Source organism: Palaemon carinicauda, chromosome 9 (assembly GCF_036898095.1).
Source record: "Palaemon carinicauda isolate YSFRI2023 chromosome 9, ASM3689809v2, whole genome shotgun sequence".
Taxonomy (NCBI): domain Eukaryota; kingdom Metazoa; phylum Arthropoda; class Malacostraca; order Decapoda; family Palaemonidae; genus Palaemon; species Palaemon carinicauda.
This window is the reverse complement of record NC_090733.1, coordinates 161,356,592-161,376,728: the sequence shown is the minus strand read 5'-3', so window position 1 is coordinate 161,376,728 and position 20,137 is coordinate 161,356,592. Positions and strand designations below refer to the sequence as shown.

The 20,137-nt window shown below is 40.3% G+C and overlaps 1 protein-coding gene across 2 annotated transcripts in view; it reads right to left on the bottom strand.

Annotated features, from left to right (window-relative positions):
- Positions 1 to 2,503: 2,503 nt before the first annotated feature.
- The window catches only part of LOC137646948 (WD repeat-containing protein 73-like), a 48,621-nt gene continuing 30,987 nt past the window's right edge, over positions 2,504 to 20,137 (bottom strand). For both annotated transcript variants that reach the window (XM_068380016.1, XM_068380017.1), the window contains one exon: positions 2,504 to 5,025. In XM_068380016.1, the coding sequence (XP_068236117.1) occupies positions 4,307 to 5,025 (719 nt within the window). In that variant the 3' untranslated portion in view covers positions 2,504 to 4,306. The remainder of the gene's footprint in view (positions 5,026 to 20,137) is intronic.

The window sequence follows — 20,137 nt, the reverse complement described above, 5'->3', positions numbered from 1 at the left end:
TTTTCACAAAATCTAGTATCTGGCCTCCCAAATAAAAGGGCTCATTAATCAATACTTCTAAGTCTTCCCATCCTATATAGCAGATTCCCAACCAAGGGGGTGTTAAATCCTGGATTAAACAATTTAGCAAAAATAATAAATAAATATATTAAAATCTTTAGTGGTTAAGTATTCAAATTTATTAATTCTTTAATTTTGCTAATAATGTACTTTCAAGTCTAAACACTTTAACAGCAGCTGAAGGAAGAGCAACTCTTTTGTTAAAATACCCAGTGTAACATAATAAGATATTGTTAGTATTCAAATTTGTGTACCGTTTGTTCGTATTTGAATTTGTTACAACAGAGTTCTATTTTTCTTCATTTCCATAATATTCAAAGAATAGCTTGAATAAATTTGTTGCTCAAATTATTACGAATTGCACACTTCATCTTCATGAGATATTACTTTTGTAGGGAATGTGAGAGCATACCGGTATTAAAAGTTTTCTACGAATGCACGACATAGGAAAGGTTGGGAACCCTACAATACAGGAATGCTAATACCATTATGAATTTTGCCTCAGTATGATATCTATCTTTTTTGTATTTTCTTCTTAATACAGTATAAAAAATTCTTGGAGATGTAACATCAATTGCCGTGACAAAAACATAACATGATTTTCATTCTGGCACTGACACAATGACAATCAAAAGTCTTAAGTGTAGTATGCCTTACATAAAAATCTGAATTTCTCAAGTTCAGTATTTTGAAAGAAGTTATTACAATATCCATCATAACAGCAATACCACACCCTAAACTACATTGTTAGTTGGTTCTAAGAGACCGGATGCAAGTCAATACTCTGCGCTAGTAGGATTTTCGCCTCTGTAAGGTGACTTACATGTTCCTATATACTGCAGTACGTCTATTGAACACGAAAAAGATTAGTACTTAGAACTTGCTAGCTATCATTTTATAAAAACCAGATACTTACATTAATAAGCTTCCATGTGAAGTACAGTTCTAAACAGTACAGAATTTTATCGTTATTGTACAACGTAAAAATCGACGTCAGGTTGGGTAAAATGGAGTAAAGTGGATTTAATTTCTGTATTTAATACTTACGGATGAGCGAATTGAAGTCAGAACAGATATATGCTGAACAGACATAAAGAAGTGTATTACTGTATTTATTCAACTTTGAAGTTTGGAGTAATGGTAAAATATCTGAAAATAAACATGAATATGCCCTATGGCATACCTACGCAGTATGACAACTCTTGTTAAAAGTCATCAAGTTGTTAAAACACAAATTCATAAATTTAATTTATCTCTAAAGGACCTAATCTTCACAAAATGAATTGTTTGTTAACAGTGGACTAAGGAAAATATTCTAGATCAGGCTAAGTTACTTTGAGAAAGTATTAAGAACTAAAGGTGAATAAGCACATGTCAAGGAATTACATCAGAGTAAAAAAAAAAGTGTTTCTACAAGACCAGCTGAAGATGAAAATCTATAGGTTTCTTGAATTCAAACCCACTACCTTTAAATGAGTGCTCTTACATCTATAAACTGTCTTCCATACCATGCAAATCTGGTAGTGACAAATTTGTTCAAAATCAGCAACACACTCATTGACAGTAGTTAAGTTCCAACTTTTGGATTGGCCGTGAGACCGCGCACTACGATATGGAAGGCCATTCAGTGCCCATGCAAACTAAGGAAAAAGGTCTTCAGTTGCCGAGTGAAGTAAAAGTTAAGAAGTTGGATGATAGGATGGAAGAAAAGAAGAGGGAATGGAAGCTAATAATGCAATTAGAGATTCTAAAAAGAAACTACAAAATGCCTACAGTTCGCTGCTTGATATACATTGACAACACAACCCCAACTTCTTTCATATGTTAAGTTGGCTCAGTTGGTATCTCCCACCTTTCATTTGAATTCCTGTATTCCATACCAATGTGAGATAGAAATTTAGTACTGTATCATTATTGCATAATTCAAACATTCAAATTTCTTACTCTTCTAAGGATGGCTTGAAGAATTTTTTTCATCAATATATTCTGATACAATATACTTTAATAAATTTCAGCTTTTTTACATTTTACCAACTAGATAAAAAGAACAAAATTTCCTTTAACAATTATTTCCTAGACTTTTATGTTATGTTGTTATTACTGAACTACCTTATACTCAAAACCAGTAAATTTGGGGCCCAGAGGGTTGCTAAGTCTACCAAAAATAGACTTTAAAGATTACCTCTGTGTCATAGGTTCAGGCTCAACTACAAGCTACACACCACCTGTCAAGTTAAAAATGGTTAAAAAATATTCCAAAATTAGATGGTAGATATTGAACATTGTCTTGACTTTAGATCATCTACAATGCAAGTAAGCTTTTGGAATTACAAATTTGGGCTATATAGCCTCATACCAAAGCCTATGATACCATATTGAAGTCAAAAGGGGTTGGGCAGCAAAATGGAAGAGGAAGTTGGAACGGAAGTAAAGCAGAAGAATACAAAGCAAGTGCCACTAGGGGCTGAGGCAACGCTTTAAAGAACCTTCAAGTAATGACTACAGTAGACCACATGAGGTGCACTGATACTTTATACAATTAACAGAATGGGATTGCTGCTAACCTAAGTAAAAAAATTATTTGAACTTTGTTATATTTACCAAAAAAGTTTAGAAAAATACATCTATAAAAGAATCTTAATCATACACTTGTAAAACTATGATAAGCAGATTCAGATCAGAATACATTATATGGGTATACAAATCTCTAAGTTAAGCTAGATCAAATTTAGTGAAATCTGTAAAATCAAATAAAAAATAACTCCAGATTTCTTAAAACATCTTTCTGCAGGTTTTGCATTATTCAAATGTACAATTACCAAAAATCAACAACAAACTGCTACATCAATACGTTAAATATTGGAGAAAAATTAATTATATACAAACCAATGCCATAATTGGCTCAAAATATGTAGATTTATCAAGTGTGGCCCATAAATCAGAAAGGAATATATTTCGATATACTGATCCATTTATTTAAGCAGTACTGTATTCCTAAAATTTCTTCATAACCATGAACTCAATCTGGAATCAAAATCATAAACAAAATATGTCAGATATATCTCAAGTGTGTTGTTCATACTAAAAGAATGGAAAAAAGAATTAAGGTTATTAAAAAAGATTTGGTGTACAAATTAATTTTGAGGGGTCAAAACTCAAAGAGAGGAACCTATAAGGAGATGGGCATAAGAATTAACATAAAAAAATCCCTACTTTGAAGAGTATGTTTGCATTATTAGGTGAATGACGCAGTACTGCAAATGTCAAGTAGGGTTAATTTGCTGGTAATGAGGCTTCCCTGTAATGTATGAAGCTGTAAGAGTTCAGCCTAGCCTCAAAAGTTAAGGATTAAACCTCACCTCTTTGTAAAAAAAAATAATTTCTGTTTAATGGTGAAATGAGGACAAAATTCTAAACAAGGTTTTGAGAAACTGTTCAGAACTAAAGTTGAACAAGCAAACACAAAACAAACAGTCAAAAGTGCTTCTACAGGGTCAGCTTAATATAACAAAAGTTGACAATTTTCTCACATCTCTCATGACACATCTTCAAATATTTTATGAAAACCAAGTGTAACTTTTCATACTGATGACAAAACAATTATATGCTGTATTTTGATGAAATAGGAAAGTTGGTCAAGGGTATAGTGTACAAAATAATATCTGCCAAGATATTTGAACACTATAAAAGAAAACAGAATGCTATGATGCAACTTATAATCAGATCCCATACATCAATTCATAATTAGTTACCCAAACTAAATTAACATATCAGTACAGAGAATTCAATGGCTATACATTATACTAATTTTCATCATCCATCATAGAAATGTGATTCCGAGATTTATGTGAAAACTACTTTACGATAATAACATTATTAATGTTTTGGTACACAAAGCACAGTATTTAGTTCAATTATAAGATACAATGTATTTAAAAAATGACATTAAATTACTACTATAAAAAATAATTCAAGTAGGTTGATTGGAATGTACTGTACTGTAAAATATCAACAATGGGGCCTTTAAAAAATATAATTTTCCAGCGTATGAAATTTAAACGATTTTCAATTATTGTAATAACTAGTTTTTCCTTGGTGAACAAGTTCTTATTTGATGACTGAACAGCCATACAAATATGAAAACAGCTAAATTCTTAGCACAATAACATACCTTAAGAAGTTAAAAGCACTTTCACATATCGCTACTTTCTTTTCTTTCATATCGTACATATACTGTATATATTTACTAGCTTCCTTTAAATCTCCATGCTTGAAGCTGGCCAGTATCATCAGCTGAAAACAATAGGTTTTCCTGTTCTGGGTGCCAAAGATGTGTAGAAATGCTTTGTATTTCTCTATCTCTATGACCATCATGGATAAATAAATTATCATCTTTTGGAATTTCGTTAATGCCCGATATGTGTATATTTCTATCAATCCCCGACACTGAAACCAGATTGTTATGAGGAGATAGTTTTACACAAATACATTCATCTGATTTACTTTTAAACTCTTCTTGAACTTTAAAATCCTTATTCCACAGGAATTTATTAAAGTTCCTACTATCATATAATCTCAAACAACCATTGGAGCCAAAAGTTGCAACATAATGGCCACTGTCACTAACATCCAGTGTCCACCTTCCACCTAAAGGTTCACAATAAATGCCTTTCTGCAGCAAGTGATTTTTTCTTGGATCAAATATCAACACATTACCAGAATGGTTTAAGCAAATGTAAATATTTCCATACTTAGAACAAAGATCACCTATTGCTCCTGAATTAATATCTTTGCTAAGGCTTTCTGTACTATCAGGAACTAAGGAAATATTTTTTGAAGTTTCTGAGCTTAAATCATAAGTAACAACATCGGATATATCTATCCCATAATAGACCACTGAATTTGCATCAGCAATGGGATAACTTTCAACATCCTTCTTTATAACTTGCTTAAGCATTATTATATCTGCAAGAGAAAAAGACAATGTATTACTAAAGTATGCTTCAAGGTTTATTTTGTGACCAAATCAGCCATAATGCTACCTCTTACAGGTAATTTTGTTGATTGTAATATCAAAGAGGTATCTGAGATGACTATGAACCTAACACAATACAGAACTCTCAAAAAAAAATCTGCAATATAGTACTTTACAGACTCTTACTCTTTAATCATACTAACCAAAATACTTTTAGCTATTAAATTGTTTCAACACAAACCCATAAAGACTATTAAGCCCTCACTCACGCACCAAATGTCACCAGACACATATATTCTTGTGTCTCATTAAGAAAAAGCAGAATAACTATAATCCATTGTTTATGGAAGCACACCTTCAATGCAATGGAAGGTGTCAATCATTATCTTCGTTGTTCATGAGTCTGTGGACTATACACACATTCTCTAATAGAACACCTCTCTTGCTTGGGGAAGCATGGCACTTATATCTGCTTTAAGGGGGCCGGCCGGAATGCCAATATGTGGGGGTATAGGAAGAAAAACACAAAAGCCTGAAAAAAATTCACTGAGCTTCATATGGCAATGGAGAATGCACATACAAAATATTTTGTTAAAATCCCTCTTACTTTCATAGTTACAGGGTAATTAGTAAAAGGAACTCAATAAAACATAAACATTGTTTCCTACAAGAAAATGCAGTGTTTTTCTCTTCTAAGAAATTTTGATAATTATTACATTTTAATGTAAAAGAAATTGTGAACAATGGCATCTGTATAGCTTTCACGAGTCCCATGACGATGTATTACACCCTCTGCCCTTCAGTCCTACCACAAACCACATAAAGTATACATACCTGAGTTTGACCTCTGACATTCACTAATTTTTACGTTTGTTTTTTTTCGTTTTCGGCAAAAATTAAATATCATTTCAAAGAGGAAAAGACAATTTCAATATCTTGCTAACATAAGGAAGAAGAAAATTTGCTCTATTAAGAGTTCAGAAGAGGGTAATATCGGTTGCAGAGAGAGAGAGAGAGAGAGAGAGAGAGAGAGAGAGAGAGAGAGAGAGAGAGAGAGAGAAAGAGAGAGAGAGAGAGTTGTGTGGATGGGAAAGCAACTTGGCCTTGCCTGAAATGAGTAAAAGATGCAAGATATTGAGCAAGGATATTGGCCTATGAGTAAATTATGATAAATAACTTAGTTTTCGTTTATCAATATCCAAAAACGAACATAAAATTTATAATAATCAGGATTTATTAATAAGTCTTTGTAAAAATACATTCCCTCATTTTCACATTTGTTTTTCTCATTTTCGGCAAGAATTTTATCATTTTAAAGAGGAAAAGACAATTTCAACATCTTGCTAACATAAGGAAGAAGAAAATTTGCTCTATTAAAAGCTCAGAAGAGGGCAATATCGGTGGTGCAAAGAGAGAGAGAGAGAGAGAGAGAGAGAGAGAGAGAGAGAGAGAGAGAGTGAGTTGTAGATAGAGGAGCGGCCGCCTTGCCTCACAGGAGAAAAAGAAGAGGCAAGATATTGAGCAAAAGGATCTTCATTTACGATTTAATTATGATCAATAACTTTGTTTTCTTTCATTAATAACCAATATAGAACAAAATTTATAACAATCATGATTTATTATTATTGTCTTTGTAAAAATACAAAGAAAAACATTGAATGCCCGTATCTCAAAACTATACTTATTGACCTTCAAATTCAATAGTCTCCCTTAGTTTTCAAGATGTAGCATTGAAATTTGGTATATATTATACATTATAGAATAATGAAATGAAGTCCTTTGTTTCATATTTTTTTTCTTAATTTCTCCCCCAGATTTTACGGTTTATTTCTTTACCATAAAGAAAAAATTCATATCTGGCAAAAAAATTACTTTTAGGAAAAAAAACTTCATATTATTGAAGGTCGATATCAGGTCTATATTGGGTAGTAATCCAAGATCTTAGTATTAATTATCAAGGGAGGAGATAAAATTTGAAAAACACTAATTTTCCGGATAAATCGCCCTAACGTCGCAAAACCGAAGGTCAGAGGCAAAAATCCTATGCCGTTTGGAGATGTCCTAAGTCACCTTATAAAGTGATATGAATGTCAAAGTCCTGTCATTAAAAATCGGCATTAGCCGGCCAGCCCCCTTAAAATGAGGTCTATTAATGCGGCTCTCAAAGTGTTTGTCGGCTGTTGCTCTTACAAATGCTTACCCTATCATAGCCTCTGAGTATTGTTGGATCTTGAATGGTGGCAAGACCCAAGTCACCTTAAAGTAGGCGTCTCTCTGGTTCTGGACTCCGGAAGTTCTCATGTTTACAGATGTATTGATGCGTAGTTGGGGAACTAACCTTCTCTGTTACCAAGTGACAGGAACCTGGTCAAACCGACAGGAAGGAGCATATCAGTTTTTGCAACTGAAAGCATATTTCCTAGCTATGTAATCACTCATGGTATCTACAGAATGCAAAGTTACCAGAATTAATGCTGAGACCTCTATCACAATGACATATCTAGGGAACCAAAGAGGAACAAACTATGTACCAACCTCTAAAACTGTCTTAAAATTTACTCTAAAACAAGTGCCATATCACTGCAAGACACCTAAATATGGAGGAGCATGTTCTGTCATCGAAATAGTTGTTGGATCCAAATGGCGGATGTGGAGCAGGCCGTTGAGTGAGCCTGTTTGCAATGAACCTGAATCCTAATCTTCAAGTGTACTGTATTGATCAATGTACCCTGATTCAGCAGCCAGAGACAACCATGGTGTTTATGCCTTTCCTCAGTTTGGACTGTTAGGTGAAGGCCAAAACCTCTAAACATAACAGGAAGAAGCTCATTGCTCCACTGTGGTCACAGGAAGACTGGTTTATGGAGATCTTTCAGCTGACATTAGACCCAGAACATAGCTAACCTAGAAGAGAATTCTTAAGCAGCTGCACTTCCACTAGTTTCCGATGGGGGTCGCTGCTGCAGCCACCACCCATTCTTGCTGGCCATCGATCATCATCATCATCTACTAGGTAAAGTGGAACATTCTTCTATGACTCAAGACTTTATCAAAGTCTCCAGAAGCTACAAACCTCTCTCACAAGCACTATACTGTACTTTTAACCACAGATGGCCGGCAAAGGTGCTGTGAAAAAGTACCTTCTTGCTTGTTTATACGCGACACTACTGCAATGTTGTCACTCATCAGCACTATGGAGTGCCCTGAAAGGAGCTGATGGAATTACTTGAGGGCTAGAAAGGCTGCCCTCATTTTCAGGAGCTTTATGTGGCACTGTTGCTCAGCATCGGACCAGAGTCCAGATGCCTTGAGGTTCAACAGGTGAGCTCCCAACTTTTCTTTTGAAGACTCTGTGAAGAGCAACAATTCTGGAAGAAAGAGAAGGTCTACTCCTCTGAGCAGGTTGGTGTATGACACTCGCCAACTAGGGTCTCTCTTTTGCCCTGCCCCTAATGGTGCCAAGGTGTTTGGAGAGTCCAGGTGCCTAGACCAAAAGTTCTTCAGCTGCAATTGTAAAGCGCGGATGCGAAGGTGACCGTTGGGAACCAACTTCTCCAAGAAGGTTAGGTGCCCCAGAAGCCTTTGCCACAGAACTGCTAGCAAAGTATCCTGCGAAAAAAACGGGTGCGATACCCGCTTCCCGCTCTGTACTCGTAAGACTTTGCCTAGTTTGGTCGAGATTCTCTTCCTAGATATATCATTCCCTCTGTGGGTTGTAGGGACGACTTCTCGTAATTTACCACAATCCCCATACCCTGGTAAAAGGCAAGACGCCTGTCTCGATGGAAAAGAAGGGTCTCACTCGAGTCTGGTAGAACTAGCCAATTGTCTAGATAATGAAGTAGGTGAATGCCATTCTTGTGGGCCCAGGTGGACACTAGGGTGAAGATTTGAGTGAACATCTGAGGTGCTGTGGACAGGCCAAAGCACAGCACCTTGAAATGGTATATCTTTCTACTTCGTGTGAATCTCAGGTATTTCCTTGCGGATAGATGAATGTGAATCTAGAAGTATGCATCTTTGAGGTCTAACAATATCATGAAGTCCCCTGATCTGACCATTAGGGTCTACATCTTGAACAGTCTGTTGGACAAACTCATTTAGAGCTGAGAGATCGATGACTAGTCTCCAGCCTCAGACGTCTTTTCTGCAAGATATAACTGACCGTAGAAACCTATGGACCTATCCAGGACCTCCTAGAGAGCGTCCTTCTATAGCATGGTCTGCAGTTCAGCCCGAAAGGCCTGTTCCTAGAAACCTGTCATTGTTGGATGGAGGGTCAGAGGAGGGTGAGAGAGCGTGAACCGGATGATGTACCCCTCTTGAAGTACAGAGACCGACCAAGGCTCGGCCCCGTGGAATATCTACCTTCGCCAACTGCTCTGCAATCATCCCCAAACGATGGACTGGTTGGGGGGAATACCCTCCCTAGCGGGAACGTTCACGTTTCCCTCTCTTGCTCCCTCTGCCTTTCCTTGTGCCCCTCAGATCGAAAGGGCTGCTTAGGACCTTGTGGTTGTGCTGCCTGCTTTGTTGGTTGTGCAGACTTCTTGGCCCCCTGCCGCTTTACCGGAGATGCTCTCTGGGGTGGTGATACCTCAGAGTAAGGGCGTGAAATCATGGCTCTATGGATTAGATTCCAGACTGGCCTTTACCATCTTTCTACTGCCTCAATGTCCTACACGTTAGAGAGGGAGGGACTGTCTATTGAGGTGTTGCATAACTTCATCGCCTTTCACTTTAGCACCTGCCTCTGGAATTTTGAGATAACCACATTGCACCTTCTCAAAATCCAGTTGACCCACTGGTTAATGTTCTGGGTCAGGAACACGTGTTCTTGCTCCTGACAAGTGGAAGGCTGACATACTTCTAGCCTCCCTCTTGTGAGACATGGAGAAGTCCTCGATCTGGATGAGGTAGCCCACAGTCCCCAACCAATAGTCAAGCCTTGAAACGGATTGCAAAGAACACTTACTCCAGTTCCATGTTGACAACGTCCATCACAGACAAGTTCACCGACACAGTCATCAGCTTGTCCAGGGATGATTCTGTGTCAAGGCCAGAATTGCCGGATCCAAAGGTAGTGGAGATGGATCATCCATCACTATCTCGTAGTGCAGTCATACCTCTCTTCATGAAAGAATCTGCTTATGAAATTTTCATTCTGCGAAACGAGATGCGAAGATTTTTATGACTCACATTGCGAAAAATGTTTCATGATAATATACGAGATTTATCAGACAGGCCGAGAATAAAATAGTCACCCATTAGAAATGTGAGGAAACTGGGTTTCTTACACAATAGAAAATGTATCTCTCTCTATAATAGGGGTAACTATAATTGTACAGTACAGTACTTATGGTACTGTATATTTTGTATATACTGTATACAATATTGTACTGTATTACAGTATATTATTTTCCATTTATTATTGCATTATGTTCTAATACCTACTTAAATTACAGGTATTAACTATTAGTTTAGGTATATTGAACAGTTCAAATGTATTTAGCAGTACAGTATTTCATTGCATTAAATTTTATAATAAAGCTACAGTATAACCACAGTGTTTTTGTAAGATTTAGAACGAATTAGGCGATTTACATTTAAAATGTGACTCATAACACAAAATTTTCACGAAACGAAAGCCACTCCAGAACGAATTAATTTCGTGTTGTGAGGCATTACTGTACTGTACTGTACTTCCTCTGACGTAAGTATGGTGGAGGAGTAAACGAAATGAGTTCACGGGCGGAGGGGGCTATGATGCTCCTGCAACTTGGGCGTGAGCCCTCTTCTTCAGCACCTTGAACCCCCTTGACCAAGGCAAAGTTACCCTAGTTTTGGAGGGTCTCAGAGTGTTGTAGAAGAGGTTTAGAACTGTGTCCTTGCCCTCCGTTGGAACTTAATACGGCTTCCCTTAGGAATTTACTTTACGAATGTAAGATAAGCCATAAAGAAAGACATGATCTGTGTCTTTTTTTGTTCCAAGGAGGAGATCTTGGGACTGACAGACTCAGGCAGCAACTCATCTGAGTGTTCCAAACTGTCATTGAATGGTTCCTCTGAGTTAGGCCCCATAGCTGCCCGGGGAGGGTCAACGTTGTCAACAAGGGTCCTTCTTGTAGAGGAATGAGCCCTCGGAGGGAGGTCGCTGTGTTTCAGTCTTACTGCAACTGACATCATAGCCAACTGACCCTCTCCTTTAACTGGTCATTCAGACCTCGAGTGCCAGTTCTTGGGAATGGTCTTTGTGTCCTTCCTCCTCTGTGGACGGATGTTAAAGTTTGCTAAGAGGGAAGAACTCTCCTTCCTTTCCCTACCTCCTTAGGCCCTGCACTTTTATAGACAGTGGGAGGAAGAGGAGCCTCTGCTGCAACAGCAGAAGGCTTCTGTTGAACTACTTTTATAGCGACAGCCTATACAGGGGGTCCTCGACTTACAACGTTGATCAGTTCTTAAGACGCGGTGTAACCGGAATTTCAGTGTGTCGGAACATCATGAATAAATTACTCTATGCGTACAGCACTGTACTGTAAAGTATTGTACTATAATAAAATGTAACAAATGACATAAAAAAGTATTAGAAAAAGAGAAACCAATTCCTTTTCCACATGAATTAAAAGTAAAGTAAAAGATGATTTTGCTCTTCCAACCAAAGTGCCAATAATCTTTCCATTTCAATAATTAAACTACTACACTGCTTGGTTATCACTGTTGCTTTCATATGAGCAGATCCTTTCACATGTTCAACGATACGCTCTTTATCCTTAAAAATGGTAGCCACAGTCGAATGACTAAGGCCAAGCGACCGGCCAATGTTCGTTGGCGTTTCACCGTTTTTAGATCGCTTAATAATATCTAATTTCACTTCCATGGTGATGGCCTTTCTTTTCTTTGATGCACTACCATCAGAAGAATCTGCCTTACGCTTTGGAGCACTAACGAAGGGCAAAAAGTTAAAAAAAACGATCAAACACGTGAGAGAGAGAACCAGCGTACACAACCAAAATGGCGTATCACTGAAACTGAGTGAGGCGACTGACGCCGTCTTCCTCGACCACAACCACAACAAAGCGTATTCATCCGCTGAGTACTAGAAACTACAGTAATTCGCAATTGTTTACGTCGCTTACGTTGTTAACGATGTAAGACTGAACGACGCTTAATATTATTCTTTACATTTTTATGGGGCGCGTTCGTAACCTCGAAACAGCGTAAGTTGGGATCGTCGTAACCTGAGGACTCCCTATTGTAGTTGTTTGTAGATCTCGATCCTCTGCTGGTTCGAGGGTGAACCAAGTCCCCAAGCAGGGGAGTTTCCGCCCTATATCCCAGTTTCCTCCTCTGCAGAATAATGGGAATCACCCCCAGCTCCTCCCAGAGAGGGTCCTGGCTGATCAAAGAGGCCTTGGTAGCCAGATACTTCTGGTACCTTGAAGACTTCTGAAGAGAAGGAACCCTAGAGAGACAACACGAAGAGAAACTGGCACGGCAGAAATACTCCGCCTAGGGTCTGAAGGGCCTCCACTCCCCTTGGAGGAAGTAGATCCTCCAGTAGGATGATCAGAGTATCCAGAGGTAGGACCGATGGACATGGTCCAGGAACCATGGAGCATCCTTCAAAAATGGAACTGTGTCCGAAGGGGCACCTCGAGTGTGTTTTCTGGACTTAGGTGTAGAGTCACGGAAAGGTAGGGTGTGAGAAGATGGCAACTCCTGCTCTTCCCACCACTTAGCTTCCCTAGCAAAGTGAGTGCCTTCAAGGTGACTACCACGCCAAACAGCTTTAGGATGGATAGTAACATTACCCTGTGAAGGACCGAAGCCCAATGGCAAGGTGAGCGCTGGTGAGGTGAAGGCTAATGTGGCACTAAAGCTAAGCTTTAGTGCTATAAGCCCAGGTGCTTATAGCATCCTGCTTTTCCATCTAGGGTTGGAGCTTAGCAAGTAATAATAATAATATTAATAATAAAAGTTGCTGTACTTTGGTCTTTCAACATCACCCCAGGTTTTCACAAGAGTTTTCACCCTAGTGTCGAATTTTGTCGCGATCTGCGGATCTTGGTAAATCTCGAGAAGTCATCCCTGCTTTAATCACAGAGACTGGTATACCTGGGTATGATTATAGATACCATCCTGTAGAGAACAAAATCCAGAGGCTGAGGAAGGTGGCGAACCCCTTCCTCCAACAAGACGCTCTCCCAGACCAGCGATGGTTACATCTCATAGGTCATTTAACTTCCCAACACGGAAAATTGCCCAGCGAGGAAAGGAAACAAGGAAAAATAATGTATTTTAAGAACAGTCCAACATTGAAATAAATAATTCCTATATAGACTATATAAACTATAAAAAACAAAATAAGAGGAAGAGAAATTAGATAAAACAGTGTGCCCAAGTGTACATTCAAGCAAGAGAACTCTAACCCAAGACAGTAGAAGACCATAGTACAGAGGCTATGGCACTACCCAAGACTTGAGAACAACGGTTTGATTTTGGAGTGTCCTTCTCCTAGAAGAGCTGCTTACCATAGGTAAAAAGTCTCTTCTACCTATGCCAAGAGGAAAATAGCCACTGAACAATTACAGTACAGTAGTTAACCCCTTGGGTGAAGAAGAATTGTTTGGTACCGTATTTGACAGCCAATAGGACGCCCTTTTTCCCCAAAAATTTTGGCTAGAAAAATTGTCCAGCGACTTATACATCGTAGGTAAAGTTTGAGACCTACCGTAGGCTTAGGCTAAGCTAACCCAGTTTACGCTAGGTACTTTTACCTGCACTAAACTCCATGCATCCTTATCTTATTTTTATTGCTGGTATTATTGTATTATAACCGGTGCTTTAAAAATGAATTCGCTAAAATGAAAGAAATTTAAACTGAAAAGCTGTGACTTTCGTTTATAAACATCAGCTGACAAAATGTAAACGTCGAGTTATGATTGCGTTCTCAGCAATCTTTTAACTTTCTCTTTCCCTAGCCTTCAATAATTTCAATGGTATCGTTAATAACCGTAGTGATCAAATTTAGATTAGCATATTCATTTTTCATTAAAAATCCACCATGATTCGAATTATCCCCACTCTTTCTCCAATCAAGCATCACCTTCACTGTCACATCATACTGTCATTAGCAGTGCTTGTTAGTGTTGACTAAACACAAACAAAAAGGTTTTTCTGTTATGCGACCTGAAAATTTTTTCAGGGATATGGCAAGTAAAATATTTGTAATAACATCTTTACTAAAAGCTTCTAGTATTGTTAGTTATCGATTGAATATGTAAACGGGTTTGTAAACAAAACAATGTTTTCTGTTCCAGGAAGCGTTTATTAGGGAAAAACTTGATATAGAATTGCTCTTATTTCAATAATTTTGAATTACTAAGGATAAAGTAAAACAAAGTTAATAACACTATTTCATAACCAATACTAGGTAAAATAGCTGTTGTTTCAAAATCTAACACACACGATGTGTACATCTGTTCGTTTGTTCGTTATGATTAGTGATGAATTGTAAACAAAGCTATGGTTTCGATTTTATGTTGTGTGGTTAGCAAAAACATGATGTAAAAATGGTCTTTATTTAATTTATTTTTGGTCTTTTAGTATACAACAAAAGCTAGCCTATGCACTATTGGTCATGTTATGCGTAAAAATATACAGTATGTTCCTGCTTGTGCATTGTACAGCTAGACTATTTTCAACAATATATGCTTAAATGTACTAAAAACTGTTTTCCTGAATCTGACCTGCTGAAATGAGGCCAAGTCTTATATGACCGTGCGTCAAATGCGGTAATATCAATATTGTCAGGTGTATGAGGACAGAGGAGAATCTTTAAAGAATAAGCCAGACTATTCGGAGTATGTGTAGGCAAAGGGAAGGTGAACCGTAACCAGAGAGAAGGATCCAATATAGAACTGTCTGGCCAATAAAAGGACCCAATAACTCTCTAGCGGTAGTATCTCAACAGGAGGCTGGTATTACCTGTTGTCGTGGATGATCCTTAGATACTCCCTCGAAGACGAATGGACAAGGATCTGGAAATATGCGTCCTTGAGGTCCAGTGTGCCCATGAAGTCCTGAGGTCTTTTGCTGTCTCTATGCAGAAACAGAGTTTGTAGGACAAACTTGCTCAGAGCTGACAGGTCGATGACTGGTGTCAAGTCTCTCGACGCCTCTTCCACACGAAAGAGTCAACTGAAGAAGGCTAGAGACCCGTCGAGGATCTCCTGGAGAGTGCCATTCTCTAACATAGTCTCTTTTTGGCCCAGAGGGCCAGCTCCTTCACCGATCCCTTCATGTAAGAGTAGTTCGATGAAACTGGTGGGGGAGATAGGATGAATGGAATGCGATACCCAGAACGAATCACAGATATTGTCCAGGATTTGTCCCTGTGCTGCATCCCCCACTGTTAAACAAGTGGGATGATTGCCATCTCTACCAGAGAGCGGCCTCGTCCGCTGTCTCTACCTTCTTTACCTCCTCGATTCGACTTTCTGCCCTTTTGGTCTCTGGCAGGAAAGAGCTTCTTTGATGAGCTTTTGGAAGAGCCTGAGGTCTTGCTGGTCTGGGGCCTGGATGTTTGCAGCTTCCATGGAGCTGCCCCGTAGGACCTAGAAGTAATGGCCCTCTGGAGGATTTGAGTCCTGGTTGGACTTCCTCCATCAACCCAACACTTGTTTGATTTCCTCTTTGCTGAGCAGAGAGGGTCCCTCTAACATTGAATCAAGCAGTTTGTTCAACTCCGACCTAAGAACCTGTCGAAAGAATTTCTTAATCACCGAGTTCCTTTGCCTAAGAATTAGGTTTGCTCACAGGTTGACTACCTGATGGGTGAGGAACTCCACGGTTCAGGTACCTAATAACAGGAAAGGCACTATCGACTTCCTCGTGCTCTCCCTGGACCAATCCTTTGTTTTAATGAGGTGTCCAACTGACCCCAACCATAGATCTAGGAACAAAGTTGTCTGCATGGCAAACTTTGCAGCCTTCTCCATGTTAAGGGCATGTGCATCTGTAAAGGTGACAGGAAGTCTCGAAAGCCTGTTGTCGGTGGTTCGATGGCAGGATATATGTGGTAATGCCGAGAGGGTCTCATCAGACACCTCGTAATACCTCCTCTGTTAGATGATAGGAGGCGGGAGGAGCTTTGAGGAAGTGCCTGTGTGAAGAGAGCTTGTTGTACCTGCTATCTGGGTAAAGGCTTATTTCCTGGCCCCCTTCAACCTCCTGGACCAGGGCAAAGTTACACTTGTCTTAGGAGGTCTCTGGATGCTGTAAAAATGGTCTACAATGGTGTCTTTGCCCACTTGAGGAGCATCAGATGGATCGTCCAGGCCATTAATGGCCCTCGTATATGTCAAAACCTACCAAAAGGTGTATCTGGACTCTTTCTCCTCCCCTTCGATATACTTAGGACTAGCCGCCCTAGGGAGGTAGTCCTCGTTCCCCAAGTCCAGGTCATCATCAACCCATAGGAGCCCCCCCGGGTGTGTGTGTGTGTGTGTGTGTGTGTGTGTGTGTGTGTGTGTGTAGTCTAAATCATTACTGTCGCTGAAGGAGCTGCCTCGCTGTGCTGTTCTTGAGGGTCTTCTTCGAATCGTTACTCTCCCTCTGGGGTGGAAGAAACTCCTCTAGCAGGGAGGGACTTGAGTCCTCACTGCGTCTGTTGGACTAAGGCACGCCCTTTGGGGAAGGAGCTGACAGGGGTTGGTCCGACAATGTAGAGGCAGTGCGCTGCTCTGGAGGAACCACCACGATAGGAGAGAGGCGGTATGACGAAGTTATGGAGATCTCCCTATGAGATTGCGAGTCCCGGCTTGTACAGGGGTGAAGGTTGTCTCCCGGGGGAGGAGTCAGGTTCTTTCGTCTCATTCTCGTCGTCGTCATGACTGGGGTCATACGCGGTTGGGAAAAATTCCACTGGACTACCTCCTCGGAATCTTGGACCAAATCATGGAGATGCACATCTGAGGCTGGTCCTTTGGTGCCCCTGGCACTGCAGACCTGCGTCTAGGGTTGGACAACATGGAAGAGGTTTTTGAAGAGATCGTCCTCTCCAGCAGGATCCTGGGCATATTCGTTGAATCTGAAGATAACTACTTACCTGAGGCAACGGCAACAGAAACTGGCAAACTCACCGCTTTCACCAAAGCTTTGAATCATGGAATGTCCTTCTCAAAGGATAGAATTGAAGAAGGATTCTCACTGGGCAGGTTATGAGATGGGAAACACTTCCTAGGAGTCTGAGGTTTCAGAACCCAAAAAGGAGAGAGAGGTCACTTACCTGGCAATAATGGTACTGGCATGGTCTCTTGCTATGGCTTGGAAGAGCGAGTTGGAGAATGCATAGGAGAAAGTTCTGTAACATATGCTGAGCTCTTCGGGGCTGCTATGAATGGAATTGGTCAGCTTCGTTCCACTGGTCGGGTGTTCGCTGCTGGCCTGATGCGAGGCACTTAATGCTCACTCTCTAGCTGCTGGGTGTGCGTTGACACAAGTTGGTGAGCAACTGCATCGCTACAGACTACTGGGCGCTCAGGATGAAAAAGCATCAGTAGTAATCACTAACTAGAAGATACTGTAACTGCAACAATACCCAACACACAGTAGGGAGTCCAGTAGAGGAATTTGAAAGTGCTAGGTGAGGGCAAGCAATGATTTAGGGTAAGGGATTCCATTAAGCTTGAAGTTTTCTTATTTCACCAGCTTGGAACTTTGTCATGATTATGCTGATCTTGACCGAAAAGGATTTTTCTGGATCCTAACTGCCAAGGTTGGCTGTTATTAACTTTTGTGTCTGGAAATTCATTGTAGTGGTATTGCTTGGTGAGATCACTGGACCGCCCAGGAAACAGCAATGTACACACTGTTGCGTTCATTAATGTACTATAACAAGTAGACTTTTTTAGCATGGCTTTTAGTAAGTTACTATACTGTTTTTTATATTTAGACGTCCCTTTTGAGTGTAGCACTGAGGATAATAAGCATTTTCTTGATATATTACATATTTTTTTTTGTCTTTCTGAAGTAAAGGTGAGAATGTAGAGACTGGTCAGATATGCAACCCTGTCTTATAATGCCTTTGATCTTCACTCAAGCAACAATTCAAATTGCATTTGATTTTAGCCCAAATATATACACCGTTATGTTGGCCTTTAATTATACTTATATATATGTACATTAAATATTTACAGGATTGATTCCTCAGAGGTTCTGTATGGAGATATCTATGTCTCTCCTTCTGGTTTTGTAGACCTCCATTTTCATATCATTGTATCCTTTTTGTTCTTCATTTTTTAATACATTTCTCTTTCAATACACTTACTCACCTAAGATAGTCCCCATTACAGCCTGAAGTTTTTTTTTTTGGTAATAAAATTTTTTCCGCTCCTAATGTCTGTAGTGTTCAAATAACTTGAAATATAGGTGCCGCTATTTATACTGGACTCTATGCATGCCAGTAATGTGAGACAGCATTCCTCTAGAATAATATTAAGCAACTACAGTTCTAGCTGGGTCTCCTTGTCCAGTATAAAATCAAAGGGTAGTGCCCAGTGCCCAGTTCATCCTTGATTGTTTACTTTTTATTGCCCAAATTTCTGGGTATACCACCGTTTTATCGTTTTGTGTAGTGAACGTTGGCGTGTGGCCAGCATTCGGACACTAGGCAGTCTGCGTGCTACATCTGGCCACAGTCCGCAAACCACTACAACGAACTGATAATGACGAGCGTGCAAGGGCTGGATTGCCAAGTGCTACTGATGATCTGGGGGAGTGGGTAATATGCTCCTGAGCAGGAGGGTGTTCACGCCGGACTAATAATCACACTCAGGGAGTCTACACCTGGAAGAGTCACGAGGCGCGTAGCGATCGGATGGCACATAGTCACGTGCTGGCGATCGGTCCCGAGAAGAGGGTTGATATCGTTGTAGTCAGTGACAAACAGCTGAGTCATGTATCGCCTGGAAATGAACTGGAATATGCTGTCAAGCAAGACTGCTCACTCGCTGACGCGTGGTGACGAGTATGGGGCTGGATCACACGCTGACGCGCTTCTGGAATGGTGACAAGGAGATGTCCTATGATAGCGAGTGTTCTAAAGGGTGTTTCTTCTGTCTGTCTTGAAAGGCGAGGGTGGAGAGCGCTGGGTAGTGCTGCTCGCTCTGCGCTCCTGCGATGAAAGCACGATGGTCCGAGTTCCACTAGGGGAATGGCGAGCACTTTTGGACTCTGGAACAGGAACAGGCTATAGTAAGGAAGGTGCGCGTCGAACTCGCAGAGGGTGAGTAACATCCACAAGCAAACCATACTACGACGGGCTGGAAAAGGGTGGAGGCAAAACCAACCGCTGGCTAGCAGAATCAAGTGGCGGAGACCATTCCGGGGGAGGACCTATCCCACGAATTGGAAAGGTGACCCCTCAGAAGAACAGGAATATGCCTCTGACTTTGGTCCCCTCTGCAGGCTGAGCGTATTCAGGGCAAGGGGACACATGCAGTCGTCAGCGGCAGGGGCTGCGGCAGGCGAAGATGGAGAACTCGGAACCGGCAGCACAGCGCTGGCAGCTGAAGCAAGAAACTCCTCCAGAACAAATCTTTTGGAGCTCTTCGGAGGGGGATCCAATTCCACCTCTGAGGAAGCCAGTGTGTGCTTCCTCTCAGCTCCACACTGCAGCAACTCCACAAGACTTTCCTTCGACAGGGGACCAGCAACACCAAGGGAAGGCCAAATCTGTAACAAATAGTCTGTTGCAAAGGACTCCCCTATGGAGAAGGTCGCTAGGGGAAGCGGTACTGCCCTTCAAACCTAAGGGTTGCCTTAGAGTTGAATGGTCAAGACTTCTATTCGATCAATACCCTGGGGAGACCAAGCAAGCAGGAGCTTCTGGAAGTGATTGAGGGGTTAAAGAAGAAGTACGATGTTTCTTCGACTTCGAAGAAGGATCCCTCCTAGAATTCTTCTTATACCACCCCCCAAATCTCTCCCATTGGGAGGAAGACCACTCCAGACACTTCTCACTAGTGTCTTACTGCGTACAGTCATATTCTACAGGCCGGACACAACGAATGCAGGTTAATCTCAATCGAGGACATGAAG